We start from the raw sequence: 27895 nt of genomic DNA on the forward strand, positions 1-27895 counted from the left end.
TCTTCGTAGACGGCTGATTCTCTTACACCAGAAGCAACTTGCAGCACGCAAGCAAACAAACAAGGGAGAAGGAAAAAGAGAGTTGAAACTGAAGCAGGAAAAACAGGACGGCAGAGGCGTCGCCAAATGTCGCTTCCCGATATCTCCGCCGTCTCCACTCTGCTATATGTGGCAGTGGCTCAAAATGGGAAGGACGAGCTTAGCCAGGCATTTGCTGGTCTTTTGTGGCGTCTGCGGCTGTTTGATCTTTTGGCACCGTAGGAGGAGGCAAGGTCTTAAACGGCTCCAGCCAAACGTACCGGCCAGTTGGCAGCCGGGCGAATAATCCAAATGACAATTAGTGTTAAGCAGTTGGCCCGCTTTCTCTTTGTCTCCTCCGGCTGCCCCCTCGAAAGTGCCAGTTTGGGGGCAGAACGAGGGATGCGGTGTTGTGCGGACGGCTTTGGACGGATGCAAACAGCAAGTCTTGCTCAGCCAAAGGATGGTTTTCGACACAGCCAGGTCCCCGTTTGCTGCTCCAAAATGGCTTTGGAAATTGGCTCGAGGCGGGCAAACGGCACGCAGCAGACAAGGGATTCCCAATGCCGCGACCCCTTAATCCAGTTCCTCATGTTGTGGTGACCCCCAACCATAACATTATTGTCGTTGCGACTTCACAACTGTCATTTTGCTGCTATTACGAATCGTCATGTAAATATCTGATCTGCAGGGTGTATTTTCGTTCACTGGACCAAATTTGGCACAAATACCCCATAGGCCCAAATTTGGATACTGGTGTGGTATATTGATTTTGTCATTTGGGAGTTATAGTTGCTGGGATTTATAGTTCGCCTCCAATCAAAGAGCATTCTGAACTCCACCAAAGATGGAATTGAGCCAAACTTGGCACACAGAACTCCCATGACTGAGAGAAGACACTAGAAGCGCTTGGTGGACATTGATCTTGAGGTTTGGAGTTATAGTTCACCTACATCCGGAGAGTACTGTGGACTCAAACAATGATGAATCTGAACTAAACTTGGCACGAATACAAATACTCAATATACCCAAATGTGAATATTCAGGGATCTGGACCAAACTCAGCACAAATACTGAATATGCTCAAAGGCGAACATTGATGGAGTTTGGGGAAAATAGACCGTGACATTTAGGAGTTGTAGTTCACCTACACGCAAAGAGCATTCTGAACTCCACCAAAGATGGAATTGAGCCAAACTTGGCACACAGAACTCCCATGACCAACAGAAAGTACTGGAAGGGCTTGGTGGGCATTGATCTTGAGTTTGCGAGTTGTAGTTCACCTACATCCAGGGAGAAGTGTGGACTCAAACAATGATGGATCTGGAGGTAACTAGGCATGAATACTTAATATGCAGAAAGTCAAACATTGATGGAGTTTGGGGAAAATAGACCTTGACATTTGGGAATTGTAGTTGCTGGGATGTACAGTTCACCTACATGCAAAGAGCATTCTGAACTCCGCCAAAGAGGGAATTGAGCCAAACTTGGCACACAGAACTCCAGTGACCAACAGAAAATACTGGAAGGGCTTGGTGGGCGTTGACCTTGAGTTTGGGAGTTGTAGTTCACCTACATCCAGAGAGAAGTGTGGACTCCAGCAATGATTGGTCTGGACGTAACTAGGCACGAATTCTCAGTATGCCCAAACTCCGAACTCTGCCAACGATGGAATTGAATCCAGACTTGGCACACAGAATTCCCATGACCAACAGAAAGTACTGGAAGGGTTTGGTGGGCATTGATCTTGAGTTTGGGAGTTGTAGTTCACCTACATCCAGAAAGGATCATGAACTCAAACAATGATGGCTCTGGACATAACTAGGCACAAATACTCAATATGCTCAAAGGCGAACATTGATGGTGTTTGGGGAAAATAGACCTTGATATTTGGGAGTTGTAGTTGCTGGGATGTACAGTTCACCTACATGCAAAGAGTATTCTGAACTCCGCCAAAGATGGAATTGAATCCAGACTTGGCACACAGAACTCCCATTACCAACAGAAAGTACTGGAAGGGCTTGGTGGGCATTGACTTTGAGTTTGGGAGTTGTAGTTCACCTACATCCAGAGAAAAGTGTGGACTCAAACAATAAGGGTCTAGACGTAACTAGGCACGAATACTCAATATGCAAAAATTCTGAAGCCCACCAAAGATGGAATTGAATCCAGACTTGGCACACAGAATTCCCATGATCAACAGAAAATACTGGAAGGGCTTGGTGGGCATTGATCTTGAGTTTGGGAGTTGTAGTTCACATGCATCCGGAGAGCTCTGTGGACTCAAACAATGATGGATCTGGACCAAACTTGGCATGAATATTCAATATCCCCAAACGTGAACATTGATAGAGTTTGGGGAAAATAGACCTCAATATTTGGGAGTTGTAGTTGCTGGGATTTATAGTTCACCTACAATCAAAGAGCATTCTGAACTCCACCAGTGATGGAATTGAACCAACTTAGCACACCGAACTCCCATGACTGAGAGAAGACACTAGAAGCGCTTGGTGGACATTGATCTTGAGTTTTGGAGTTATAGTTCACCTACATCCAAAGATTACTGTGGACTTAAACAGTGATGGATCTGGACCAAACTTGGCATGAATACTCAATATGCCCAAATGTGAACACTGGTGGAGTTTGGGGAAAATAGATCTTCACATTTGGGAGTTATAGTTGCTGGGATTTATAGTTCAGCTCCAATCAAAGAGCATTCTGAACCCTACCAACAATGGAATTGAATCTAGACTTGGCACACAGAACTCCCATGACTGACAGAAAGTACTGGAAGGGTTTGGTGGGCATTGACCTTGAATTTTGGAGTTGTAGTTCACCTACATCCAGAGAGCATTGTGGACTCAAACAATGATGGATCAAGACCAAACTTGGCACAAATACTCAATATGCCCAAATGTGAACACTATTCAAGTTTGGGGAAAATAGACCTTGACATTTGGGAGTTGTAATTGCTGGGATTTCTAGTTCTCCTACGATCAAAGTGCATTCTGAACTCCACCAACGATGGAATTGAACCAAACTTGGCACACAGAACCAACATTAAATTGGGAGGGGGGGGGGGGAGGGAAAGGGCCCGAGGCCAGGAATTGTGGGAGTTGAAGTCCAAAACACCTGGAAGGCCGAAGTTTGCAGATGCCTAATGTGCTGCAGTTTGGCACCACTTTAATTGGCATGACGTAATGTCATGTTGGAAGATGTAGTTTTTACAGGACCTCGCCAAGCTACAACCCAAAGGATTCAGAAGGTCATTTTATACACGATTTCGTGCACAAAACCATTTTATACACAATGTTTTCAACTATTTTGTGCACTGAACTCCTCGAAAGCAAAGGTGAAATAGTATTTCGCCATCGTTGTGGTGGAAGGCAACGTGAGATAGGATAGGCGGCGTCCCATGCCAGATGTTTTCAGAAACTGCAAACTCTGGTGCAGCGAAGCCGAAGTGACAAGTGAGGGTTGTCAGATGTCTCCTTGAGGTCAGGACCAGAAGTGTCCGTGTGACCCCCCGACCTGACCCTCACCCTCACCTTCAACTGCGCACTGGAATGCTCCTCTAGTCCAAAAATACCACTGACTTATGAGATCCTGTTGGAAAGACTAGTATTGCAACCTGCTCTTTTTGTTGTGGTTTGCTGGCATCCTTTTCGATTGTTTTTTTGTGCGTGTGTCACAAGCAACTTGGATAAACTGCAAGTCGCTTCTGGTGTGAGAGAGTAGGCTGTCTGCAAGGATGTTGCTCCAGTTTTTTACCATTCTGTGGGAGGCTTCTCTTGTGTTCCCGTATGGGAAGCTGGAGGTGACAGGCAGGAGCTCACCTTCCTCCCTGGATTCGAACCACCAATCTTTCGGTCAGCAGTCCTACCGGCACAATGTGCACAGGGGATATTGCCCCGATGTGCTGTCCTGTGGGATGCTTCTCTTGTGTTCCTGCATGGGGAGCTGGAGCTGACAGACGGGAGCTCACCCTGCTCCCTGGATTCGAACCGCCGATCTTTCGGTCTGCAGTCCTGCCAGCACAAGCACTTGGGGGATATTGCCCCGATGTTTTACTATCCTGTGGGAGGCTTCTCTTGTGTCCCTGCATGGGGAGCTGGAGCTGACAGACGGGAGCTCAATTTGCTCCCTGGATTTGAATTGCCGACCTTTCGGTCAGCAGTCCTGCCAGCACAAGAGTTGAACTCAATGCGCTCAGGGGATATTGCCCTGATGTTTTACTATCCTGTGGGAGGCTTCTCTTGTGTCACCGCATTGGGAGCTGGAGCTGACAGATGGGAGCTCACCCTGCTCCCTGGATTCGAACCGCTGACCTTTCAATCAGCAGTCCTGCCAGCACAAGAGTTTAACTCAATGCGCTCAGGGGATATTGCCCCGATGTTTTATTATCCTGTGGGAGGCTTCTCTTGTGTCCCCACATGGGGAGCTGGAGCTGACAGAAGGAAGCTCACCCTGCTCCCTGGATTCGAACTGCCGACCTTTCAGTCAGCAGTCCTGCCAGCACAAGAGTTTAACCCAATGAACTCAGAGGATATTGCCCCGATGTTTTACTATCCTGTGGGAGGCTTCTCTTGTGTCCCTGCATGGGGAGCTGGAGCTGACAGACGAGAGCTCACCCTGCTCCTTGGATTCGAACCGCTGACCTTTCAGTCAGCAGTCCTGCCAGCACAAGAGTTTTAACTCAATGTGCTCAGGGGATATTGCCCCGATATTTTACTATCCTGTGGGAGGCTTCTCTTTTGTCCCTACATGGGGAACTGGAGCTGACAGATGGAAGCTCACCCTGCTCCCTGGATTTGAACCACCAATCTTTTGGTCAGCAGTCCTAATGGCACAGTGTGCTCAGGGGATATTTCCCTGATGTGCTGTCCTGTGGGATGCTTCTCTTGTGTCCCCGCATGGGGAGCTGGAGCTGACAGACGGGAGCTCACCCTGCGCCCTGAATTCGAACCGCCTACCTTTCAGTCAGCAGTCCTACCAGCACAAGAGTTTAACCCAATGCACTCAGGGGATATTGCCCCGATGTTTTACTATCCTGTGGGAGGCTTCTCTTGTGTCCCCGCATGGGGAGCTGGAGCTGACAGATGGGAGCTCACCTTGCTCCCTGGATTCGAACTGCTGACATTTTGGAATCATAGGAGTTGTAGTTTTGTAAAGTTTCTAGCTCTCTCTGCCACTTTTAAAGGAAGGGCTTTGCATCTTTTCGACTGAAAGTTTTCAAGGGAAGGAAGGGCGTGGCGCAGTTTTAATTGTTTTGTTTTCTTAGAACTGCTTTTGACGATTTGTAAGAGTGTTTACCTTGCGTTGGTACGTATTATGAATAGCTGGATTGTACAAGATTTTACTTGTTGACATTTTGTTTGCTTTTGCGTATTTTTGTACTCGTTTTGTGTGGGAGTTCCACTTTGGGTGGAAAGGTGGGATATGGATGATGATGACGATGATGATAATTTTTACTACAATCACTTCGGTATCCCTATGGATGTCCTGATCCTCACTCTCTGCTTCTTTAGGAAAAATGCTGCACTCGCAAAGCTCAGGCAGTGCTGTATTTCCGTGTCAATGTTGACTTTCGTGGACAGGTTGCTGCTCAGGGAGCGGAAATGGTCAACATTAAACTTTCTCATCTAATGATGCACAGTACTCACATCAACACAATCACAATAAAGAGCTTGCATTCTCTGATGAATCTCTTTTGGGGTGACATCTTCTGCTGTCAAGAATGACTACACGTTGCTTAAGTCGCATTGACAGACCGTCTGCACAGAGTTTCATACTTTGCACTTTAACAACACAACTGTTCAATGCTAAAGCTTCCTGCCAAAATGGAACTGTAGAGGAGAGTCTACTGAACAAGCCAGTACCTGTCGCTTGCAAGTACTGTTGAGGAGTTACGAAGGTGGAGGCATTCCTTTTCAGTCAACGTATTGTGCAGGGTTCCATACTTTGCACTTTAACAACACAACCATTCAATGCTAAGGCTTCTCGCCAACTGTAGAGGAGAGTCTACTGTACAAGCCAGTACCTGCCTCATACCAGTACTGCCATCTGTTCAGGAGTTACAAAGCATTGAATGGTTGTGTTGTTAAAGTGCGAAGTATGGAACCCTGCAGAGTACAAGGGTTAAATGAAACGTAATGCCTCCATCTAAGTAACTCCTCAACAGATGGCAGTACTGGTATGCGGCAGGTACTGGCTTGTTTAGTAGACTCCCCTCTACAGTTCCATTTTGATGGGAAGCCTTAGCATTGAATGGTTGTGTTGTTGAAGTGTGAAGTATGGAACCCTGCAGAGTATAAGGGTTGAATGAAACGTAATGCCTCCACCTTCGTGACTCCTCAACAGATGGCAGTACTGGTATGCGGCAGGTACTGGCTTGTTCAGTAGACTCCCCTCTACAGTTCCATTCTGATAGGAAGCCTTAGCATTGAATGGTTGTGTTGTTGAAGTGTGAAGTATGGAAACCTGCGGAGTGTAAGCGTTGAATGAAATGTAATGCTGCCATCTTCGTAACTCCTCATCAGATGGCAGTACTGGTATGTGGCTGGTACTGGCTTGTTCAGTAGACTCTCCTCTACAGTTCCATTTTGGCAGGGAGCCTTAGATTGAATGGTTGTGTTGTTAAAGTGCGAAGTATGGAACCCTGTGCAGATGGTCGGTCAATGTGACTTAAACAACGTGCAGTTGTTGAATTCTTGACAGCAGAAGGTGTCACCCCAATGATGCACAGTACTCACATCAACAGAATCAGCATAAACAACTTGCATTCTTTGATGAATCTCCTTTGGGGTGCGCAGGGTTCAATACTTTGCACTTTAACAACACGACCATTCAATGTTAAGGCTTCCTGCCAAAATGGAACTGTAGAGGAGAGTCTACTGAACAAGCCAGTACCTGCCGCATGTCAGTACTGCCATCTGTTGAGGAGTTATAGAGGTGGAGGCATTACTTTTCCTTGCTTCTTCTGTTGCTGGAGCCCTGTGCCTGGCCCCTGCGTGCCCCAACATGCCTGCGCTGGATTCCAGTCGGCCTGCGTAACCGCATTCCTCTCCTAAGAGGAGTCTGTCTCGGAAGGAAATATCTCTGCTTTGTGTTGTCAAAGGCTTTCTCTGCTTTCCCAAGCCTATTTTAAGAGCCAAACCAGTGTTTTCTGAATACACACACACACACACATATATGCGCTGAACTAGCTGATGGGGTGGTAGAAAGAACTCTTCTCTGTGTGAATATTGCCATTGACAACCTTGATTAGCATTTAGTAGCCTTGCAGCTTCAAGGTCTGGCCGCTTACTGCCTGTTTATGGCCTCGCAGCTTGAAGGTCTGGCTGCTTAGTGCCTGTTTATATATCCGTGGCATGTCCAGGGTGGGAGAAAGAACTCTTGCCTGTTGGAGGAAGGTGCGAATGTTGCAATTTGCATTGAATGGCCTTGCAGCTTCAAGGTCTGGCCGCTTACTGCCTGTGTATGTATCGGTGGAATAATGTCCAGGGTGGGAGAAAGGACTCTTGTCTGTTGGTGGCAAGTGTGAATATTGCAGTTGGTCAACTTGAGTAGCATTTGATGACCTTGCAGCTTCAAGATCTGGCCGCTTACTGCCTGTGTATGTATTTCTGGAATAATGTCCAGGGTGGGAGAAAGGACTCTTGTCTGTTTGTGGCAAGTGTGAATGTTGCAGTTGGCCACCTTGATTAGCATTTGATGGCCTTGCAGCTTCAAGGTCTGGTCGCTTACTGCCTGTTTATATATCCGTGGCATGTCCAGGGTGGGAGAAAGAACTCTTGCCTGTTGCAGGAAGGTGCAAATGTTGCAATTCGATGCCTTGATTTGCATTGAATGGCCTTGCAGCTTCAAGGTCTGGCTACTTATTCGCTGTTTATGGCCTTGCAACTTCAAGCTCTGGCTGTTTACTGCCTGTTTATATATCCGTGGCATGTCCAGGGTGGGAGAAAGAACTCTTGCCTGTTGGAGAAAGGTGCAAATGTTGCAATTTGATGCCTTGATTAGCATTTAATGGCCTTGCAGTTTCAAGGTCTGACTACTTACTGCCTGTTTATGGACTTGCAGCTTCAAGTTCTGACTGCTTACTCCCTGTTTATATATCCGTGGCATGTCCAGAGTGGGAGAAAGAACTCTTGCCTGTTGGAGGAAGGTGCGAATGTTGCAATTTGATGCCTTGATTAGCATTTAATGGCCTTGCAGCTTCAAGGTCTGACTGCTTAGTGCCTGTTTATATATCCGTAGCATGTCCAGGGTGGGAGAAAGAACACTTGCCTGTTGGAGGAAGGTGTGAATGTTGCAATTTGATGCCTTGATTTGCATTGAATGGCCTTGCAGCTTCAAGGTCTGGCTGCTTCCTGCCTGAGAAAAATGTTTTCAGTCTTTTAGCGACCGTATTTGAGTCTTATGTTTGCCACAGAGCCTGTAATGCTTATTGAATACGAGACGGGCAAGGAAGGGTTGGGAAGCCAAGCTTTCCTTTGCGTGGATCCACCTTTCGGGAATCATGTGGCCTCTCCTGTTCCTGGGTTCTCTCAAAGAGGGTTAATGAGCTTGACCTACTTTGATAGGAATTTGGAGGGCATGCGAGAGCTGTGTATTGCAAGATCTGGGTCTCGGCCCCATAAAAACTCCGTCCTCTTTTGCTCCGACTTCTCCAAACAACAAAAGGCAGTATTTCCCTGCCTTGAAAGAGAAAGAAAAAAAATAAATAGCAAAGTATGGTGACTCACTCGCAAGAGAGGAAGCGTCCAGTCATGAGATTAGGCACTCGCTAACCGCAGAAACCACATTTTTTACATGACTCGTTTGCAAAGCCAAGCTTTGAGACCCAGGTGTGGCTGCAAAAGGATGAAGGCGGGCTTTGGTGAGTCTCCAAACGCTCCCAAATCGTCCTACTCCCCGTTTTGTTTGGAATCAGCGAGGAGCATACGCCATCCTTTCTGATACGGATCTGCTTCTTTCTCCTTTCTCCGGAATGGGGAAGTTGCTGGCCCTTTGCCCTTTGGGGTTTGAGTTGGAAAAAAGATTGCACACAGACGGTGATAAGAGCTGAATCATGCAATTCCTGTGGTGTGTTGCAAGTGCTTCAGATGCATGCAATGGCCACGAAATCTCATGGTCCGGGGCTAAAGGTTGCCCTTCCTTTCTCTGGAAGAGTCAGCAAGCTTTGACCTGTATTGGCGTCCGGCTTGGTGACGAGGGAAGGATTCTGAATGCGGAGTCTGAATACTTGTGTTAACTAATTAATAGGCTTGTTTGATTTTAAAAAAATGGTTCAAAACTCGTTTCGGATGTGGTGGTTTTGATTCGGAAGTCAATTCCGTTTTTCACAAGACAAAAATGTTCAAATGTTACTCCAGAAAGGGAGGGGGGGAAGCAAAGGGAGGTGAGGCGAGAGAGAGAGACTATTTCCTCTTTAAAAACCTCTATGCTGCCTTATACTGATTCAGTTTCTTCTTTTATATTGGCTGGGACTTTCTGTGTGCTGTTAAACCGTTGTACATTATATTACAGGCAATGAAACACTCTTGTGTATAACAAAGTGACACAGTTTATTTATAACTTCTGGTTCCAACGCTTGTGGTTACATTTGTGTTTTGTTGCAATCTTGAGGCTTACAGTCAGTATCATTTACTTGGTTAACTTTTCTGAATAAACTATCAATGTTTCATATTCACAAACATGTTACTTGCTTTACACACTCTTGGCTGAGTTATATTCTGAACCAAGGCAACATTAGCCTTCTTTATGTTCCTTAAAACTCGAGCTCTATTTAACTAACTGCTTCTCTATATCAGAAGTCTTTAACACATCTTCATAACTGCTTATTTCTATCAGGCACTCAAAAACCAACTCTCCTCTTCACACACAGATTCCTAACTGTCATTTTTAAACTCTCTCACTCTAACTGCCTCTTTCAGAACCTTGGCTCCGCCCCTTTGGAATGTTCAGCTCTGCTCTCCCCAACTGTCATTTTGGCCTAGCAGCCTTTTCAAATCCTGGGCCTACACTAATCTGCATATGACCAATCGGCTTCACATATGCAAATGAATCCTATCTCTGCTGTTGCTACCCTGTCTGTGCCTATTCTTCCCTATCTGCCATATGTAAACATAGAGCTATACACCAAAACTTTAACATAGAGTAGCAATTTCACTACAGGAGGAAATCCATCAACTCTGGTTTAAAACCAGGTTTGAGACCGAAGCGAGGGGAGAGGAAAAGGAGGAAATTCATCCACTCTGGTTTAAAACGTTTCACAGGTTTGAGACAGAAGCGAGGGGAGAGGAAAAGGAGGAAATTCATCCATTCTGGTTTAAAACGCTTCCCAGGTTTGAGCAGAAGCGAGGGGAGAAGAAAGGAAGGAAATCCATCCACTCTGGTTTAAAACGCTTCCCAGGTTTGAGACAGAAGCGAGGGGAGAGGAAAAGGTGGAAATTCATCCATTCTGGTTTAAAATGTTTCCCAGGCTTGAGCAGAAGCGAGGGGAGAAGAAAGGCAGGAAATTCATCCACTCTGGTTTAAAACGCTTCCCAGGTTTGAGACAGAAGCGAGGGGAGAGGAAAAGGAGGAAATTCATCCACTCTGGTTTAAAACGCTTCCCAGGTTCGAGACAGAAGCGAGGGGAGAGGAAAAGGAGGAAATCCAACCACTCTGGTTTAAAATGCTTCCCAGGTTTGAGAAAGAAGTGAGGGGAGAGGAAAAGGAGGAAATCCGTCGACTCTGGTTTAAAACTCTTCCCAGGTTTGAGATAGAAGCAAGGGGAGAGGAAAAGGAGGAAATTCATCCACTCTGGTTTAAAACGTTTCACAGGTTTGAGACAGAAGCGAGGGGAGAGGAAAAGGAGGAAATTCATCCATTCTGGTTTAAAACGCTTCCCAGGTTTGAGCAGAAGCGAGGGGAGAAGAAAGGCAGGAAATCCATCCACTCTGGTTTAAAACGCTTCCCAGGTTTGAGACAGAAGCGAGGGGAGAGGAAAAGGAGGAAATTCATCCACTCTGGTTTAAAACGCTTCCCAGGTTCGAGACAGAAGCGAGGGGAGAGGAAAAGGAGGAAATCCAACCACTCTGGTTTAAAATGTTTCCCAGGTTTGAGAAAGAAGTGAGGGGAGAGGAAAAGGAGGAAATCCAACCACTCTGGTTTAAAATGTTTCCCAGGTTTGAGATAGAAGCAAGGGGAGAGGAAAAAGAGGAAATCCATCCACTCTGGTTTAAAACACTTCCCAGGTTCGAGACAGAAGCGAGGGGAGAGGAAAAGGAGGAAATCCAACCACTCTGGTTTAAAATGTTTCCCAGGTTTGAGAAAGAAGTGAGGGGAGAGGAAAAGGAGGAAATCCATCCACTCTGGTTTAAAACACTTCCCAGGTTCGAGACAGAAGCGAGGGGAGAGGAAAAGGAGGAAATCCAACCACTCTGATTTAAAATGTTTCCCAGGTTTGAGAAAGAAGTGAGGGGAGAGGAAAAGGAGGAAATCCAACCACTCTGGTTTAAAATGCTTCCCAGGTTTGAGAAAGAAGTGAGGGGAGAAGAAAAGGAGGAAATCCGTCCACTCTGGTTTAAAATATTTCCCAGGTTTGAGATAGAAGCAAGGGGAGAGGAAAAAGAGGAAATCCATCCACTCTGGTTTAAAACACTTCCCAGGTTTGAGACAGAAGTGAGGGGAGAGGAGAAGGAGGGAATTCATCCACTCTGGTTTAAAACGCTTCCCAGGCTTGAGTTTGAAGCGAGGGGAGAGGAAAAGGAGGAAATCCATCCACTCTGGTTTAAAATGGCTTCTCTGGCTTGAGCCGAGGCCAGGGACCAGAAGTGGGGAAAAGCCGAATAATTTCAGACTCACTTACTGCTTCGTAACAGAAATGGCGGTAAAAGCTTCGGAAGGGCAAAGGGACTTCCGGTTTCCTTAAAATGTTCGAAATTGCTTCAAAAAGCAAATCTTTCCGAATTTATTCCAAATTACGAAGATTCCCACCGAACCTAACCATGCCTACTAACTAACCCTGGGCAACCTCATGCTAGTCTCTCAAAACGTACACAAAAGTGGTAAATGTAAAGCTTGAATGTTGTGGGTAGGAAACCCATGGCTTTAAACCTGGGCTTTAGAAATGGAACAAAAACTAGCAAGGGGAAATCTTTCGCTTGGGATATCGAAACCTTGTTTGGTTTGGTTTCCATCATGTGGGCCAGTGATGAAGACTCGTATTTGTCAGCTGATCACCTGGTTGAGAAGGTACAGGTAAACAAAGCAGAAAAGCATGCTCAGCACTTTGAGGAATGGGTTTGAGGAAAACATCAATCTATATCAGCGTTTCTCAACATGGGGGTTGCAAAGGGGTTTCAGAGGGGTCACCAAAGACCACCAGTAAACGTATATTTCTGATGGTCTTAGGAACCCCTTTGGCAGAGAAGGCTGAAGATCTCCCCGCAGTGAGGGCATTGGTTTCCAGTTGGAAGGCGGTCCCGGTTGGAGTTGGCTTGACATGCCTTCCTCTTGGCACGTTTCTCTCTTTTGCCCTCCATTCGTGGCTCTTCAAATTCCGCAGCACTGCTGGTCACAGCTGACCTCCAGCTGGAGCGCTCAAGGGCCAGGGCTTCCCAGTTCTCAGTGTCTATGTCAGAGTTTTTAAAGTTGGCTTTGAGCCCATATTTGAATCTCTTTTCCTGCCCACCAACATTCAGTTTCCCGTTCTTGAGTTCAGAGTAGAGCAACTGCTTTGGGAGACGGTGGTCGGGCATCTGGACAACGTGGCCGGTCCAGCGGAGTTGATGTTGGAGGACCATCGCTTCAATGCTGGTGGTCTTTGCTTCTTCCAGCACACTGACGTTTGTCTGCTTGTCTTCCCAGGAGATTTGCAGGATTTTCCGGAGGCAGCGCTGATGGAAACGTTCCAGGAGTTGCATGTGACGTCTGTAGACAGTCCACGTCTCGCAGGCATATAGCAGGGTTGGGAGGACAATGGCTTTATAGACAAGCACCTTGGTGTCCCTACGGATGTCCCGGTCCTCAAACACTCTCTGCTTCATTCTGGAAAATGCTGCACTTGCAGAGCTCAGGCGGTGTTGTATTTTGGCGTCGATGTTGACTTTGGTGGAGAGGTGGCTGCCAAGGTAGCGGAAATGGTCCACATTTTCTAATGTGACACCATTAAGCTGTATTACTGGCATTGGATTGGCTGGCGACTGCTGGAACAGTACCTTGGTTTTCTCAATGTTCAGTGACAGGCCGAGCTTCTCATATGCTTCTGCGAAGGTGTTTAGAGTGGCTTGTAGATCTTCTTCTGAATGCGCACAGACGACACTGTCATCAGCATACTGGAGTTCTATAACAGCTGTTGTTGTAACCTTGGTTTTGGCTTTCAGTCTGCTGAGGTTGAATAGCTTGCCATCTGTCCGATAGATTATTTCCACTCCGGTGGGAAGCTTCCCATGAACAAGGTGAAGTATCATAGCGATGTAGATGGAGAATAGAGTTGGGGCAATAACACATCCCTGTTTGACACCGGATTCCGCCTTAAATGGGTCACTTTGGGAGCCACTGCTGTCCAAGACTGTTGCCATCATGTCATCGTGGAGGAGCCGCAGGATGTTCACAAATTTGTTTGGGCACCCGATTTTGTGGAGGTATCCCTACCGATGTCCCGGTCCTCAAACACTCTCTGCTTCATTCAGAAAAATGCTGCACTTGCAGGATTTCTTTGCAGGCAAGCTCTGATGGAATTATTCCAGGAGTTGCATGTGACGTCTGTAGACAGTCCACATTTCACAGACTTATAGCAGGGTTGGGAGGACAATAGCTATATAAACAAGCCCTTTGTCTCCCTATGGATGTCCCAGTCCTCAAACACTCTCTGCTTCATTCGGAAAAATGCTGCACTCACAGAGCTCAGGCAGTTTTGTATTTCAGTGTCAATGTTGACTGTAAGTCCTGAGTCTATGGTTCAAGAAGCAGGGGACTTTTGCTCTTCCTTTTTTGATGGACTTTAGGGTAAGATGAGACGTTTTCCAAAGCTTGGCATTGCTCCTATTTGGGAATTCCCTTGCAGGGTGAAAGGCATCTTGGCTCTGCTTCCAAGGACTGGGTTTGGAGCAGCTGTCTGCTGGGAAACAGAGAACGCTGCTTAGTTCCTGTTGCAGACCTTACTGGTTCCCTCACAAAAGCATAAATGGAAACCACCCGACATTCCAGGAGACCGTGCAGAATGCATATTTTTACCCATGCACACACCTCTCTCTGCGCATAGGATTCTAGACATCAGTTCCCAGAGGTTGCACTAGATTTAATCGTTGTGAATATTTTCTGGGGTTTTCTGGATGTTGCAATCCAATTACTTGCCGGTATTTATATTTGGGGAAGCATTGAACTAGATGGAGTTAACAGATGTGTTGTCGAAAGCTTTCATGGCTAGCATCAGAGGGTTGCTGTGAGTTTTCCAGGCTGTATAGCCATTTCAAACTACAAGAGAGGAGATTCCATCTGAACATTAGGAAGAACTTCCTGACTGTGAGAGCCGTTCAGCAGTGGAACTCTCTGCCCCGGAGTGTGGTGGAGGCTCCTTCTTTGGAAGCTTTTAAGCAGAGGCTGGATGGCCATTTGTCAGGGGTGATTTGAATGCAATATTCCTGCTTCTTGGCAGGGGGTTGGACTGGATGGCCCATGAGGTCTCTTCCAACTCTTTGATTCTATGATTCTATGTTCCAGAAGCATTCTCTCCTGACGTTTTGCCCACATGTTGCCAGAACATGGCCATAACACCAGGAAAATTCACAGTAAACCAGAGTTAGCATAGTTGTTTGAGTTTTGGGAAACCAGTGTTTGAATCCCCGTTCAGTTGCAGAAACCCACTGGATAACATTATGCAGGTCACACTCTCTCAGCCTCAAAGTGATGCAAGAGAAACCCCTCTTTGAACCAGCCTTGCCATGATACGAGTTCAAAATGAAGGCAAACAACAACAAAACTGTTGTCGAAGGCTTTCATGGCCGGAATCACTGGGTTGCTTTGGGTTCAAAAACAGCATGAACATACTTTATGATTCCGGGCTGCCTGGCCATGTTCCAGAAGCATTCTCTCCTGACGCTTCGCCCACATCTATGGCAGGCATCCTCAGAGGTTGTGAGGTCTTTTAAAAAATCGGCAAGTGGGTTTATATATCTGGAATAACGTCCTGGGTGGGAGAAAGAACACTTGCCTGTTTGTGGCAAATGTGAATATTGCCGTTGGCCAGCTTGATTAGCATCTGATGGCCTTGCAGCTTCAAGGTCTGGCCGCTTACTGCCTGTTTGTTTATGTATCTCTGGAATAATGTCTAGAATTGGAGAAAGAACTCTTGTCTGTTAGTGGCAAATGTGAATGTTGCCATTGGCCAGCTTGATTAGCATTTGATGGCCTTGCAGCTTCAAGGTCTGGCCGCTTACTGCCTATTTACGTATCTTTGGAATAATGTTCAGGGTGGGAGAAAGAACTCTTGTCTGTTGGTGGCAAATGTGAATGTTGCCATTGGCCAGCTTGATTAGCATTTGATGGCCTTGCAGCTTCAAGATCTGGCTACTTACTGCCTGTTTATGTATGTCTGGAATAATTTCCAGGGTGCGAGAAAGAACTCTTTGTCTGCTTCTGGCAAGTGTGAATGTTGTCATTGGCCAGCTTGATTAGCATTTGATGGCGTTGCAGCTTAAAGGTCTGGCTGCTTACAGCCTGCTTATTTATCTCTAGAATAATGTCTAGAATGGGAGAAAGAACTCTTGTCTGCTTGTGGCAAGTGTGAATGTTGCCATTAGCCATCTTGATTAGCATTGAATGGCCTTGCAGCTTCAAGGTCTGGCTGCTTACTGCCTATTTATCTCTGGAATAATGTCCAGGGTGGGGAAAGAACTCTTGTATGTTGGTGTCAAGTGTGAATGTTGCCATTGGCCAGCTTGATTAGCATTTGATGACCTTGCAGCTTCAAGATCTGGCCACTTACTGCCTGTTTGTTTATGTATCTTTGGAATAATGTCTAGAATTGGAGAAAGAACTCTTGTCTGTTGGTGGCAAGTGTGAATGTTGCCATTGGCCAGCTTGATTAGCATTTGATGGCATTGCAGCTTCAAGGTCTTGCTGCTTACTGCCTGTGTATGTATCTCTGGAAGAACGTCCAGGGTGGGAGAAAGGACTCTTGTCTGTTGGAGGCAAGTGTGAATGTTGCTGTTGGCCATCTTGATGAGCACTGAATGGCTTTGCAGCTTCAAAACAAGCCTGGACTAGACAAGTCAGATGGTATATATTTTTACGTTGATATATGCATACAGCATATGAAGATGTCATAACAAGCCTTTTGATCCACGCCGCCGGATCACATTTGTTGCCAGCGGGAGCAGCTAAACAAACCGCAGACCTGTCTGCGATTTGTTTTTCGTGATGTTTAAACCCAGTGCTTCAAATGGTCTCTCCCACTATTAGAGTTTTGCACCATTGTGCAAGAAAACAACCTCACCAATGATAGGCTCAGGTTACCCCAAGAATCTGGGTTTACTTTGAGGCGCGGACCAGTCTGCAACACAAACTGTATGTATGTTATCGATTTTGATCTTCTGCAACAGGTATGGGCAAACTTGGGCCCTCCGGGGGTTTTGGATTGCAACTCCCACAATTCCTAACAGCCTACCGGCCGTTCTTGAAAATCTGCAGCCAGATCTTGAAGCTGCAAGGCCATTCAGTGCTAATCAAGGTGGCCAATGGCAACATTCACACTTGCCACAAACAGACAAGAGTCCTTTCTCCCATTCTATACCTTATTCTAGAGATACATAAACAGGCAGTAAGCGGCCAGACCTTGAAACTGCAAGGCCATTCAGTGCTAATCAAGTTGGCCAATGGCAACATTCACACTTGACACCAACAGACAAGAGTTCTTTCTCCCACCCTGGACATTATTCCAGAGATACATACACAGGCAGTAAGAAGCCATACCTTGAAGCTGCAAGGCCATCAAATGCTAATCAAGCTGGCTAACAGCAAAATTTACACTTGCCACCAACAGACAAAAGTTCTTTCTCCCACGCTAGACATTATTCCAGAGATACATAAACAAAGAGGCAGTAAGAGGCCAGACTTTGAACCTGTAAGGCCATCAAATGCTAATCAAGTTGGCCAATGGCAACATTCACACTTGACACCAACAGACACGAGTCCTTTCTCCCACGCTAGACATTATTCCAGAGATACATAAACAAACAGGCAGTAAGAGGCCAGACCTTGAAGCTGCAAGGTCATCAAATGCTAATCAAGTTGGCCAATGGCAACATTCACACTTGACACCAACAGACAAGAGTTCTTTCTCCCGCCCTGGACATTATTCCAGAGATACATAAATAGGCAGTAAGCAGCCAGACCTTGAAGCTGCAAGGTCATCAAATGCTAATCAAGTTGGCCAATGGCAACATTCACACTTGACACCAACAGACAAGAGTTCTTTCTCCCACGCTAGACATTATTCCAGAGATACATAAACAAAGAGGCAGTAAGAGGCCAGACTTTGAAGCTGCAAGGTCATCAAATGCTAATCAAGTTGGCCAATGGCAACATTCACACTTGACACCAACAGACAAGAGTTCTTTCTTCCACGCTAGACATTATTCCAGAGATACATAAACAAACAGGCAGTAAGCAGCCAGATCTTGAAGCTGCAAGGCCATCAGATGCTAATCAAGCTGGTCAATAGCAACGTTTACACTTCCCACAAACAGACAAGGTAAACCCAGATTCTTGGGGTAACCTGAGCCTTTTCTTCAAGATCATCTGAACGACGTGGCTGACCATGTTTTGCATTTGCCAATCCAGTCCTATTTTTAGTTTTTATATTGCGCTCAGCAAGCTCTGCAAGTTTGTCCACAACGACATTTCCCATTCTTGGAATTGCACAACTGTTATTGGCCCTTTTGCACGCTCTGGTGCAAGATCCGGAGTCTGGGATCCTGCTTATCACGACCTCAAGCGGGCTTGCTGCTTTCCTTTTTTCTCCATCCTTCCTTGTTGGTCACCCACAACCACAGAATCCACATTTGTAGAGCGAGAGAGATGGAAGACTCGTTTCCTTGATTCCTTGAGCTGGGTGTGGCGTGCAAGCGTGAGATTTGGGGGCACACCAACCCAAGTGTGTGTGCAAGAGTTATCACACACTTCCCTTCAGCAGATCGCTGTGGTTGTTGTGGTTGCACAAGAAGGTTGAGCAAGCCTAGCTCTGGGTGCCCGTTTGGCCACTTTTGGGAACCTGTCGTTTTGGCGAGGGGTTCGCGGGGTTCGCACTAACCGCCAGCAATATCCCCTCCTTTTTGGGCATGATTTATTTTTGACAGATGTGTCAAGAAGGCGGCCAACTTGAAGTATGGCTTCTAGAATTATAGAATCAAAGAGTTGGAAGAGACCTCATGGGCCATCCAGTCCAACCCCATTCTGCCAAGAAGCAGGAATGTTGCATTCAAATCACCCCTGACAGATGGCCATCTAGCCTCTGTTTAAAAGCTTCCAAAGAAGGAGCCTCCACCACACTCCGGGGCAGAGAGTTCCACTGCTGAACGGCTCTCACAGTCAGGAAGTTCTTCCTCATGTTCAGATGGAATCTCCTCTCTTGTAGTTTGAAGCCATTGCTCCATTGCGTCCTAGCCTCCAGGGAAGCAGAAAGGAAGCTTGCTCCCTTCTCCCTGTGGCTTCCTCTCACATATTTATACATGGCTATCATATCTCCTCTCAGCCTTCTCTTCTTCAGGCTAAACATGCCCAGCTCATTAAGCCGCTCCTCATAGGGCTTGTTCTCCAGACCTTTTATCATTTTAGTCACATTTTAGACACATTCCAGCTTGTCAATATCTCTCTTGAATTGTGGTACCCAGAATTGGACACAATATTCCAGGTGTTGTCTAACCAAAGCAGAATAGAGCATGACTTCCCTGGACCTAGACACTAGGCTCCTATTGATGCAGGCCAAAATCCCATTGGCTTTTTTTTGCCGCCACATCACATTGTTGGCTCATGGTTAACTTGTTGTCTACAAGGACTCCAAGATCTTTTTCACACGTACTGCTCTCGAGCCAGGCATTGTCCCCCATTCTGTATCTTTGCATTTCGTTTTTCCTGCCAAAGTGGAGTATCTTGCATTTGTCCCTGTTGAACTTCATTTTGTTAGTTTTGGCCCATCATCCCTCTCATCTGCTAAGATCGTTTTGAATCCTGCTCCTGTCCTCTGGAGTCTTGGCTCTCCCTCCCAATTTGGTGTCGTCTGCAAACTTGATGATCATGCCTTCTGTTGGAGTTCAGCCTGTGATTGTGTTTTGGATGTGAGGAAAGATATTAATGAGGTTCAAGATGAGTTTCAAGATGGCAATGGTTTGGTCAGTGATATTGATGTAGTTTCCCAGGGGAATGTCCCTGAGGGGTGAGGGGATGACGATGAAAATAGCTCGGCACCTGCAGAAATTAATGAGCAAGTAGATAACGAGCCGAGAAATAGACTCGTTCAGTCAAAGAATCATAGAGTTGGAAGAAATAGTTTTCTAAGATTTAAGAAATAGTTTTCTATAATCAAGAAATAGTTTTCTAAGATCTACAGAGACACTCGCTGGAACACCTCAGCAAGCTTGAGTCCAAAAGTGGCAGGCTCAAACCCAGAACCTCATCCTTCCTTCTCTCCTTTTTACCTTCCCTCTCGCTTTCTCTCCTTTCTTCCTTCTCTACCTCTTTCTTTCCTTTGCTTTTTGCTTCCATCCTTCCTTCTCTCTTCCCTCTTTCCTTCCCTCCCTCTTTCTCTCCTTCTTTCCCTCCTTCCTTTGCTCCCTCTTTCCTTCCTTCCTTTTCCTTTCCTCCTTCCTTTCTTCTCTACCTCTTTCCCTCCTTCCTCTTTCTTTTCCTTCTTTCTCTCCTTCCTTCTCTACCTCTTTCCTTCCTTCCTTCGCTTTTTCTTCCTTCTCTCCTTCCCTCCCGCTTTCTCTCCTTTTTTCCTTTTCTACCTCTTTCCATCCTTTGCTTTTTGCTTCCATCCTTCCTTCTCTTTCCTTCTTTCCTTCCCTCCCTCTTTCTCTCCTTCTTTTCCTCCTTCCTTCGCTCCCTCTTTCCTTCCTTCTTTTTTCTTTCCTTCTTCCTTTCTTCTCTACCTCTTTTCTTCCTCTTTCTTTTCCTTCTTCTTTCTCTCCTTTCTCCCTTCTACCTCCTTCCTTCCTTCCTTCCTTTGTTTTTTCCTTCATCTTTCATTCTCTCCTTCTTTCCTCCCCCCCACTTTCTCTCCTTTCTTCCTTTTCTACCTCTGTCCTCCCTTTGCTTTTTGCTTCCATCCTTCCTTCTCTTTCCTTCTTTCCTTCCCTCCCTCTTTCTCTCCTTCTTTCCCTCCTTCCTTCGCTCCCTCTTTCCTTTCTTCCTTCGCTTTTTTTGCTTCCATCCTTCCTTCTCTCTTGCCTTCTTTCCTTCCCTCCCTCTTTCTCTCCTTCCTTCCCCCCTTCCTTTTTCTTTCCTTCCTTCTCTACCTCTTTCTCTCCTTCTTCCTTTTCCCCCCTTCTCTTTCTTTCCTTTCTTCCTTCTCTTCCTTTTCCTTTGTTCTTTGCTTCTTTCTTTCCCTCTTTCTTTCTTTCTTTCTTTCTCCCCTTCCTTTCCTCCCTCTTCCTTCCTTTTTTGCTGTATCGTGATTTAGCTTTTTGTCATTTAACTCTTTTAGGTTTTTAAGTCCTTTCCGCTGTTCTTTGGGGGGGGGGGTATGAGTAATGGTTACTTGTTGGTCTGTTAGGGGTATAGTGTCCAAATTTCATGTCAATTCATCCAGTGGTTTTTGAGTTATGCTAATCCCACAAACAAACATTAAATTTTTATTTATATAGATACCTCCCCACCTTTTAGCATCTTTGGAGGCAGTGCTCAGTTCTGGCCACAGGGAGGTGCTGTTGCTTTGTTTGTAAACGTACTGCTTTTTCCGATGGAAATGCCATGCCTAAAATGCCTCCCCACTTTAATGCAGTTCCTATTGATCTACTTACATTGCTGTTTTCGATCCGCTAGGTGAGCAGGGAGCTGGGCTGAAGGTCGGGAGCTCACCCCGACCCGGGCTTCGAACTGTCAACCTTTTTGGTTGGCGAGATTTACTGCAGCTGGTGATTAACGTGCTGTGCTAAAGCCTGGCTATTGATAAGGATTAGTGTAATGAGACATACCGGGTCAAAGGAACCTTAAAGATGAAACAGATTTGTTGCAGCGAATGCTTCCACGGGTGCGTTTACATCTCTTTCTCTCCCTTTCTCCAGGTTTCTCCCATCTGCCGAATGGGTTGTATCCATCGTACATTCCCTTGAGCCACCTCGAACCCCATAACAGTGGGAGCCCTTTGCTTGCTCAGCTGGGCCAGCACAGCCTCTTTGAGTCCCCAAAAGGTGAGTTGCATCTATGCTGCAGAATGGTGGTGCAAAAATGATGGGGTGTGTCTGTGCTGCAGAACGATGGTGCAAAAATGATGGGGTGTATCTATGCTGCGGAATGGTGGTGCAAAAGTGATGGGGTGTATCTATGCTGCAGAATGATGGTGCAAAAATGATGAGGTGCCTCTATACTGCAGAATGATGGTACAGAAATGATGGGGTGCATTTATGCTGCAGAATGATGGTGCAAAAATGTTGGGGTGCATCTATGCTGTAGAATGATGGTGTAAAAATGATGGGGTGCATCTGTGCTGCAGAATGATGGTGCAAAAATGATGGGGTGCATCTATGCTGCAGAATGGTGGTGCAAAAATGATGGGGTGCATCTATGCTGCAGAACGCTGGTGCAGAAATGCTGGGATGCATCTATGCTGCTGAATGATGGTGCAAAAATGATGGGGTGCATCCATGCCGGAGAATGATGGTGCAAAATGCTGGGATGCATCTATGCTGCTGAATGATGGTGCAAAAATGATGGGACGCATCCATGCTGGTGAGTGTTGGTGCAAAATGATGGGGTGCATCTATGCTGCTAAATGATGGTGCAAAATGATGGGGTGCATCCGTGCAGGAGAATGATGGTGCAAAATGATGGGGTGCATCTATGCTACAGAATGGTGGTGCAAAAATGATGGGATGCATCCATGCCAGTGAATGTTGGTGCAAAATGCTGGGATGCATCTATGCTGCTGAATGGTGGTGCAAAAATGATGGGATGCATCCATGCTGGTGAGTGTTGGTGCAAATTGCTGGGATGCATCTATGCTGCGGAACAATGGTGCAAAAATGATGGGGTGCATCTATGCTGCGGAACGATGGTGCAAAAATGATGGGGTGCATCTATTCTGCAGAACGATGGTGCAAAAATGATGGGGTGCATCTATGCTGCAGAACTATGGTGCAAAAATGATGGGGTGCATCTATACTGCGGAATGATGGTGCACAAATGATGAGTTGCATCTGTGGTGCAAAATGGTGGTGCTGAAATGATGGGGTGCATCTATGCTGCAGAACTTTGGTGCGAAAATGACGGGGTGCATTGATACTGCGGAATGATGATGCAAAAATGATGGGTTGCATCTGTGGTACAAAATGGTGGTGCTGAAATGATGGGGTGCATCTATGCTGCAGAATTATGGTGCAAAAATGATGGGGTGCGTCTATACTGCAGAATGATGGTGCAAAAATGTTGGGGTGCATCTGTGCTGCGGAATGGTGGTGCAAAATGATAGGTGCATCTTTGCTGTAGAACGGTGGTGCAAAAATGATGGGATGCATCTATGCTGCAGAATGTTTGTGCAAAAAAGATGGGGTGTATCTATGTTGCAGAATGATGGTGCAAAAATGATGGGGTGCATCTGTGCTGCAGAACGATGGTGCAAAAATGATGGTGTCCATCTATGCTGCAGAACAATGGTGCAAAAATGATGGGGTGCATCTATGCTGCAGAATGATGGTGCAAAAATGATGAGGTGTATCTATGTTGCAGAATGATGGTGCAGAAATGATGGGGTGCATCTATGCTGCAGAATGATGGTGCAAAAATGATGAGGTTCCTCTATGCTGCAGAATGATGGTGCAGAAATGATGGGGTGCATTTATGCCGCGGAATGGTGGTGCAAAAATGATGTGGTGCATCTATGCTGCAGAACGATGGTACAAAAATGATGGGGTGTATCTATGTGGCAGAATGGTGGTGCAAAAAAGATGGGATACATTTATGCTGCAGAATGCTGGTGCAAAAATGATGGGGTGCATCTATGCTGCAGAACGATGGTGCAAAAATGATGGGGAGCATCTATTCTGCAGAATGATGGTGCAAAAATGATGGGGTGCTTCTATGCTGCAGAATTTCAATATTATGAAATTTTGTCATATTACTAAGATTACCATATTATGCGAATCTAATGCTCACCCCAATTTTGGTGAAGTGGTTTAGCCAGCAAAGGTGAGCATGAGATTTGAGTAAATATGAGGTTAACCACACTCACTCACAGCTTGTTATTCTAACACATGGTGCAACTACACCGAGCCTGGGCAAACTTCGGCCCTCCAGGTTTTTTGGACTACAACTCCCACAATTCCTAACAGTCGGTAGGAGTTGAAGTCCAAAACACTTGGAGGGCTGAACTTTGCAGGCCCTGAACTACACTATAAAATTAATGCAGTTTGACACCAGTTTAACAAGGTCTTTAGCTTTATCTGGAAGCATTGGGTGGGCATTGACCTTGCGTTTGGGAGTTGTAGTTCACCAGAGAGCACTGTGGACTCAAACAATGATGGATCTGGACCAAACTTGGCATGAATACTCAATAAGCCCAAATGTGAACACTGGGGAGTTTGTGGAATATAGAGCTTGACGTTTGGGATTTGTAGTTGCTGGGATTTATAGTTCACCTGCAATCAAAGAGCATTCTGAACCCCACCAATGATAGAATTGGGCCAAACTTCACACAAAGAACCCCCCACGATCAACAGAAAATATGGTCTTTGGTGACCTCTCTGACACTCCATCACAACCCCCCCCCCCCCCGGGGTCCCGACCCCCAGATTGAGAAACGCTGTTTTAACACATAACAGTCAAGGGAGTTTTCCGCCATCATTCTGCTGTTGTCAAGAGGACGGAGCAATACCCAGATTTGGAACCAATTCAGCAAAATGAGTCTGCCCCCCTCGACCTATCGTATCTTCTAAAGGTCACTTGGAAAGTTATTGCAATCCTTTTAATGCCAGTGACCCTCATGTTCCGCGTGAAGATTAACATCTTGTGTTACTTGTCATCTGTTACGTTTTGAGGGCCAGTTGGTCATTTCTGAACGAACGCGAATTGATTTTTTTTAGAAAATTAAAAATGATTAATTTGACATCCATTTTCTAATAGTCACTCAAGCAATTAACCCCAATACTGTGAATTAATTTTCAAATGAACAGCAACATCTTAGCCTTAACTCTCTGACTGTCGGCTTCAGGCTGGAGCCTGAAACCTTTTAGTAAACACGAGGTAATCCAGGCTCGCCCCTTAGGCTTAACCTGGTTCTCAACCAGTGGGTCCCTCCTCAGGTGTTTTGGCCTACAATTCCCAGAAATCCTAGCCAATTTCTGGGAGTTGAAGACCAAAAACATCTGGGGACCCACAGGATGAGAAATGTGAACTAGAAATACCAGCAACTACAACTCCCAAATGTCAAGGTCTGTTTCCCCTAAACTCCACCAGTGTTCACATTTGGGCACATTGAGCATTGGTGCCAAGTTTGGTCCAGATCCATCCTTGTTTGAGTACACCATGCTTTCTGGATGTAGGTGAACTACAACTCCCAAACTCAAGGTCAATGCCCACCAAACCCTTCTAGTGTTTTCTGTTGGTCATGGGAGTTCTGTGTGCCAAGCTTGGTTCAATTCCATCATTGGTGGAGTTCAGAATGCTCTTTGACTATAGGTGAACTATAAATCCCAGCAACTACAACTCCCAAATGAAAAAATCGTAATTTTTTGAGTGATGGTCACTCCTTGTGTAGTGAGACGTTTTGTTGCCAAATTTGGTGTGATTTCGTTCATTGGTTCTTTTGTTTTTAAGGTACTCATTACGCACAGAGCATTTTTATATATATAGTTAACTAGCTTTACCCGCCACGTGTTGCTGTGGCCAACCTTCTCTCCCTCTTTCTCTCCTTCTTTCACTCCTTCCTTCATTTCCTTTTCTTCTTTCCTTTCTTCCTTCTCTACCTGTTTACTTCCTTCCTTAGCTTTTTGCTCCCATCCTTCCTTCTCTTTATTTCTTTCCTTCCCTCCCTCTTTCTCTCCTTCTTTCTCTTGTTCCTTTCCTCCGTCTTTCCTCCCTTCCCTTTCCCCCCCTTCTCTCCTCCTTCCTTCTCTTCCTCTTTCCTTCCTCCTCCCTTTTTATTTTCTTTCCTCTTTCTCTCCTTACTTCCCTCTCTATCTCTTTCCTTCCTTCCTTCGCTCTTGGCTTCCAGGCTTCCTTTTCTTTCTTTCTTTTCTTCCCTCCCTTTCTTTTCTTCCTTTGCTTTTTTTCCTCTCTTCCCCTTCCTTCCTTCCTTCCTTTTGACACCTTCCCTTCCCCTTCCCTTTCTTCTTTTTTTCTATCTTTCTTTCCTTTCCTCCTTCCTTCCTTTCTCCCTTCTTTCCCATCCTCCTTCTCTCTCTTTATTCTTTCTTTCCTACCTTTCTTCTTTCATATACCATCTCAACTTCCCTTCCTTCCTTCCTTTCTTTCCTCCCTTCCTTTCTCCGTTCGCGCAGCATCCTGGCCCCCAGAACTACAGTTCCCAGAGTGCATTGCGTGTGTACTTCCTCCCCTGGGCACTGCGCATGCTCAGTTGGTTTTTGTAATTGTGAGTTTGTTGAAATGTTGTTTGGAATTTTGATGAGTGTTGTACATACCTTGTGGGTTGAGGTATGTGCACGGCAAATTTGGTGTGTTTTCGTTGGGGGGTTTTCGCGTTTTGCTGTCCTGTTGAACACCCTTTCCATTTTTATATATATAGATAAATTGATTGACTTCAGTTTGGGTGTTTCTTAATATTATACAACGTCTCTTTCTCTCCTCTCTCCCTTGTTTTTTGCAGATGGATTTTACCTGGCCAGCCATGCAGGGCAGTCTTCTTTGCACCCCCAAGGCCCTCCTTCCAGAGCGGCAGCCAACCACACTTCGAGCACCCTGCTCCGTGAAAAGGACCTCGGGCACTTACATAGGAACCCAAAAGACCCGACAGCCAAGGAGCGGCCGTACCGGAGCGACCTCTCTTTGCCCGGGGCCAAAAAGGAGAGCAAGTTGCGCGAGGAGCCCCGTCCCCACAGCGTGGTCGACCTCACGCAGGACACTAAACCCGACAGCGACAGGAAAGTGGGCGGCCTCGAGAAGGCCGCCAAGCCCGGAGGGGAGCGCATGTCCCCGTTCCTCGCCGAACACATGCCAAACCGGGCGGCCCTTTGCGGAGAACCAAAGTCCAAGAACCCGCTGCAGACCTCTTCGCTCAGCAACTGCAACGGCGGAGGGGACCCCTTGGGGAAAGCGGCGGGCTCCGAGCAAGACCGCTGCACCAAGGAGCCCAACCGACACGACGAGAACATGAGGCCTTCCGCTCACGCACACGCCGACCGGCTGAAACGGGGCGACTCGACGATGGGCTCGGTCGCCGCTTTGCACGTCGCCTGCAGCTGCCCGGCTTCGACCCAGCCGGGGAAGCTGCCCCCTTCCTCCGCCTTCCCTCCCCACCCGGTCCATTCCAACATGTACACCATCTTCCCCTTGAGCAAGGATCCCGGAAGGGAACACAAAGTCATCGCCCCCACCTTCGTGCCTTCCGTCGAGGCGTACGACGAGAGGAACGGCCCCATCCAGATCGCCTCCCAAGCCCGGGACAACTGCAAGGGGAAGGAGAAGGACGCCCCCCTCGCCGCCCGTGTGGGGGTCTTGCAAGCCGTGCCCGACAGGTGCCTGGCCGATGCCTCCTGCAACCTTTCGCCCCAAGATTTCCCCGCGCACATAGACGCCAAAAGGATGGAGCTGATGCGGGAAAAAGGCTCCGTGATCCGGGCGAACGCCATGGTGCTGAAGAAGCAGGGGGCTGCGGACAGTTTCCTCAACCGGCCGAGGCTCAGCTCCCCGGAAAGCAGGGAGTTCCTGGCCTCAAAAGACTTGCTCAAATCGGGTTCGGAGACCGAGCACCGCTCCGGAGAGCGGGACCGGTTTCAACGATCCGGCTGCAGAGAAGCGGCGAAGATATATGGCACTTTGGACTCTCCTTCTTCATCTTCGTCCTCTTCCTCTACCAACTCCTCCTCCACTTCCATCTCCTCCTCCTCCCGGCAACATCTCGATCACGGCCAACAGCCGAAGCCTCCCGAACAGAAATGGAAACCTTTCGAAATGGGCAACTTTGCCACCACCCAGATGGCTGTCCTAGCCGCCCAGCACAACCACGCCAACCGGGTAGAGGAGGAAGCCAAGAAGGTGTATCTCGACCCCGGCAGCTTGCAGCGGTCCTCGGCGGTGGTGTCGCGGAGTGCCCCCGAGGGTCTCCACCCGGCCTCTCACAGCGAAGGATCGGCCATGCAAAGCCTCATCAAGTACAGCGGTAGCTTTGCCAAGGAGGCTTCCACCCGCCAGGGTAGCGGCAAGAGGAGCCCCTTCGGGGGTCTTGGCAACATGAAGCTCGACCCCAACCAGCAGGGCTCAGCGAAGACCCCCCAGCTGCTTCCCCACCAGGCCAGCAAACAGCTGAAGAAGGAGCCGGAGCGCCCCGAGAGTGCCAAATCGTTCGGGCGTGAGAGCATTGGGTCTCAGGGAGAGGTGGAGGTCAGGCACCTGCCCGTGGGCATCGCCGTGGCCGTGGCCCGGCAAAAGGACAACAATGGTGGCGCCAAGATGGGGCTGGTAGACCGGGACCGTTCTCTTTCCCTGAGCAACGTCAAAGGTA

General features: G+C 46.9%; 1 protein-coding gene across 3 annotated transcripts in view; it reads left to right on the forward strand.

Moving 5' to 3' along the window:
* Positions 1-27895, forward strand: part of LOC137095093 (trinucleotide repeat-containing gene 18 protein-like) — a 206164-nt gene that overhangs the window by 53551 nt on the left and 124718 nt on the right. For all 3 annotated transcript variants that reach the window (XM_067461331.1, XM_067461332.1, XM_067461330.1), the window contains exons 3-4: positions 21288-21413; positions 26042-27892. In XM_067461331.1, the coding sequence (XP_067317432.1) occupies positions 21288-21413; positions 26042-27892 (1977 nt within the window). The remainder of the gene's footprint in view (positions 1-21287; positions 21414-26041; positions 27893-27895) is intronic.

The sequence above is a fragment of the Anolis sagrei genome, chromosome Y, assembly GCF_037176765.1.
Source record: "Anolis sagrei isolate rAnoSag1 chromosome Y, rAnoSag1.mat, whole genome shotgun sequence".
NCBI classification, from domain to species: domain Eukaryota; kingdom Metazoa; phylum Chordata; class Lepidosauria; order Squamata; family Dactyloidae; genus Anolis; species Anolis sagrei.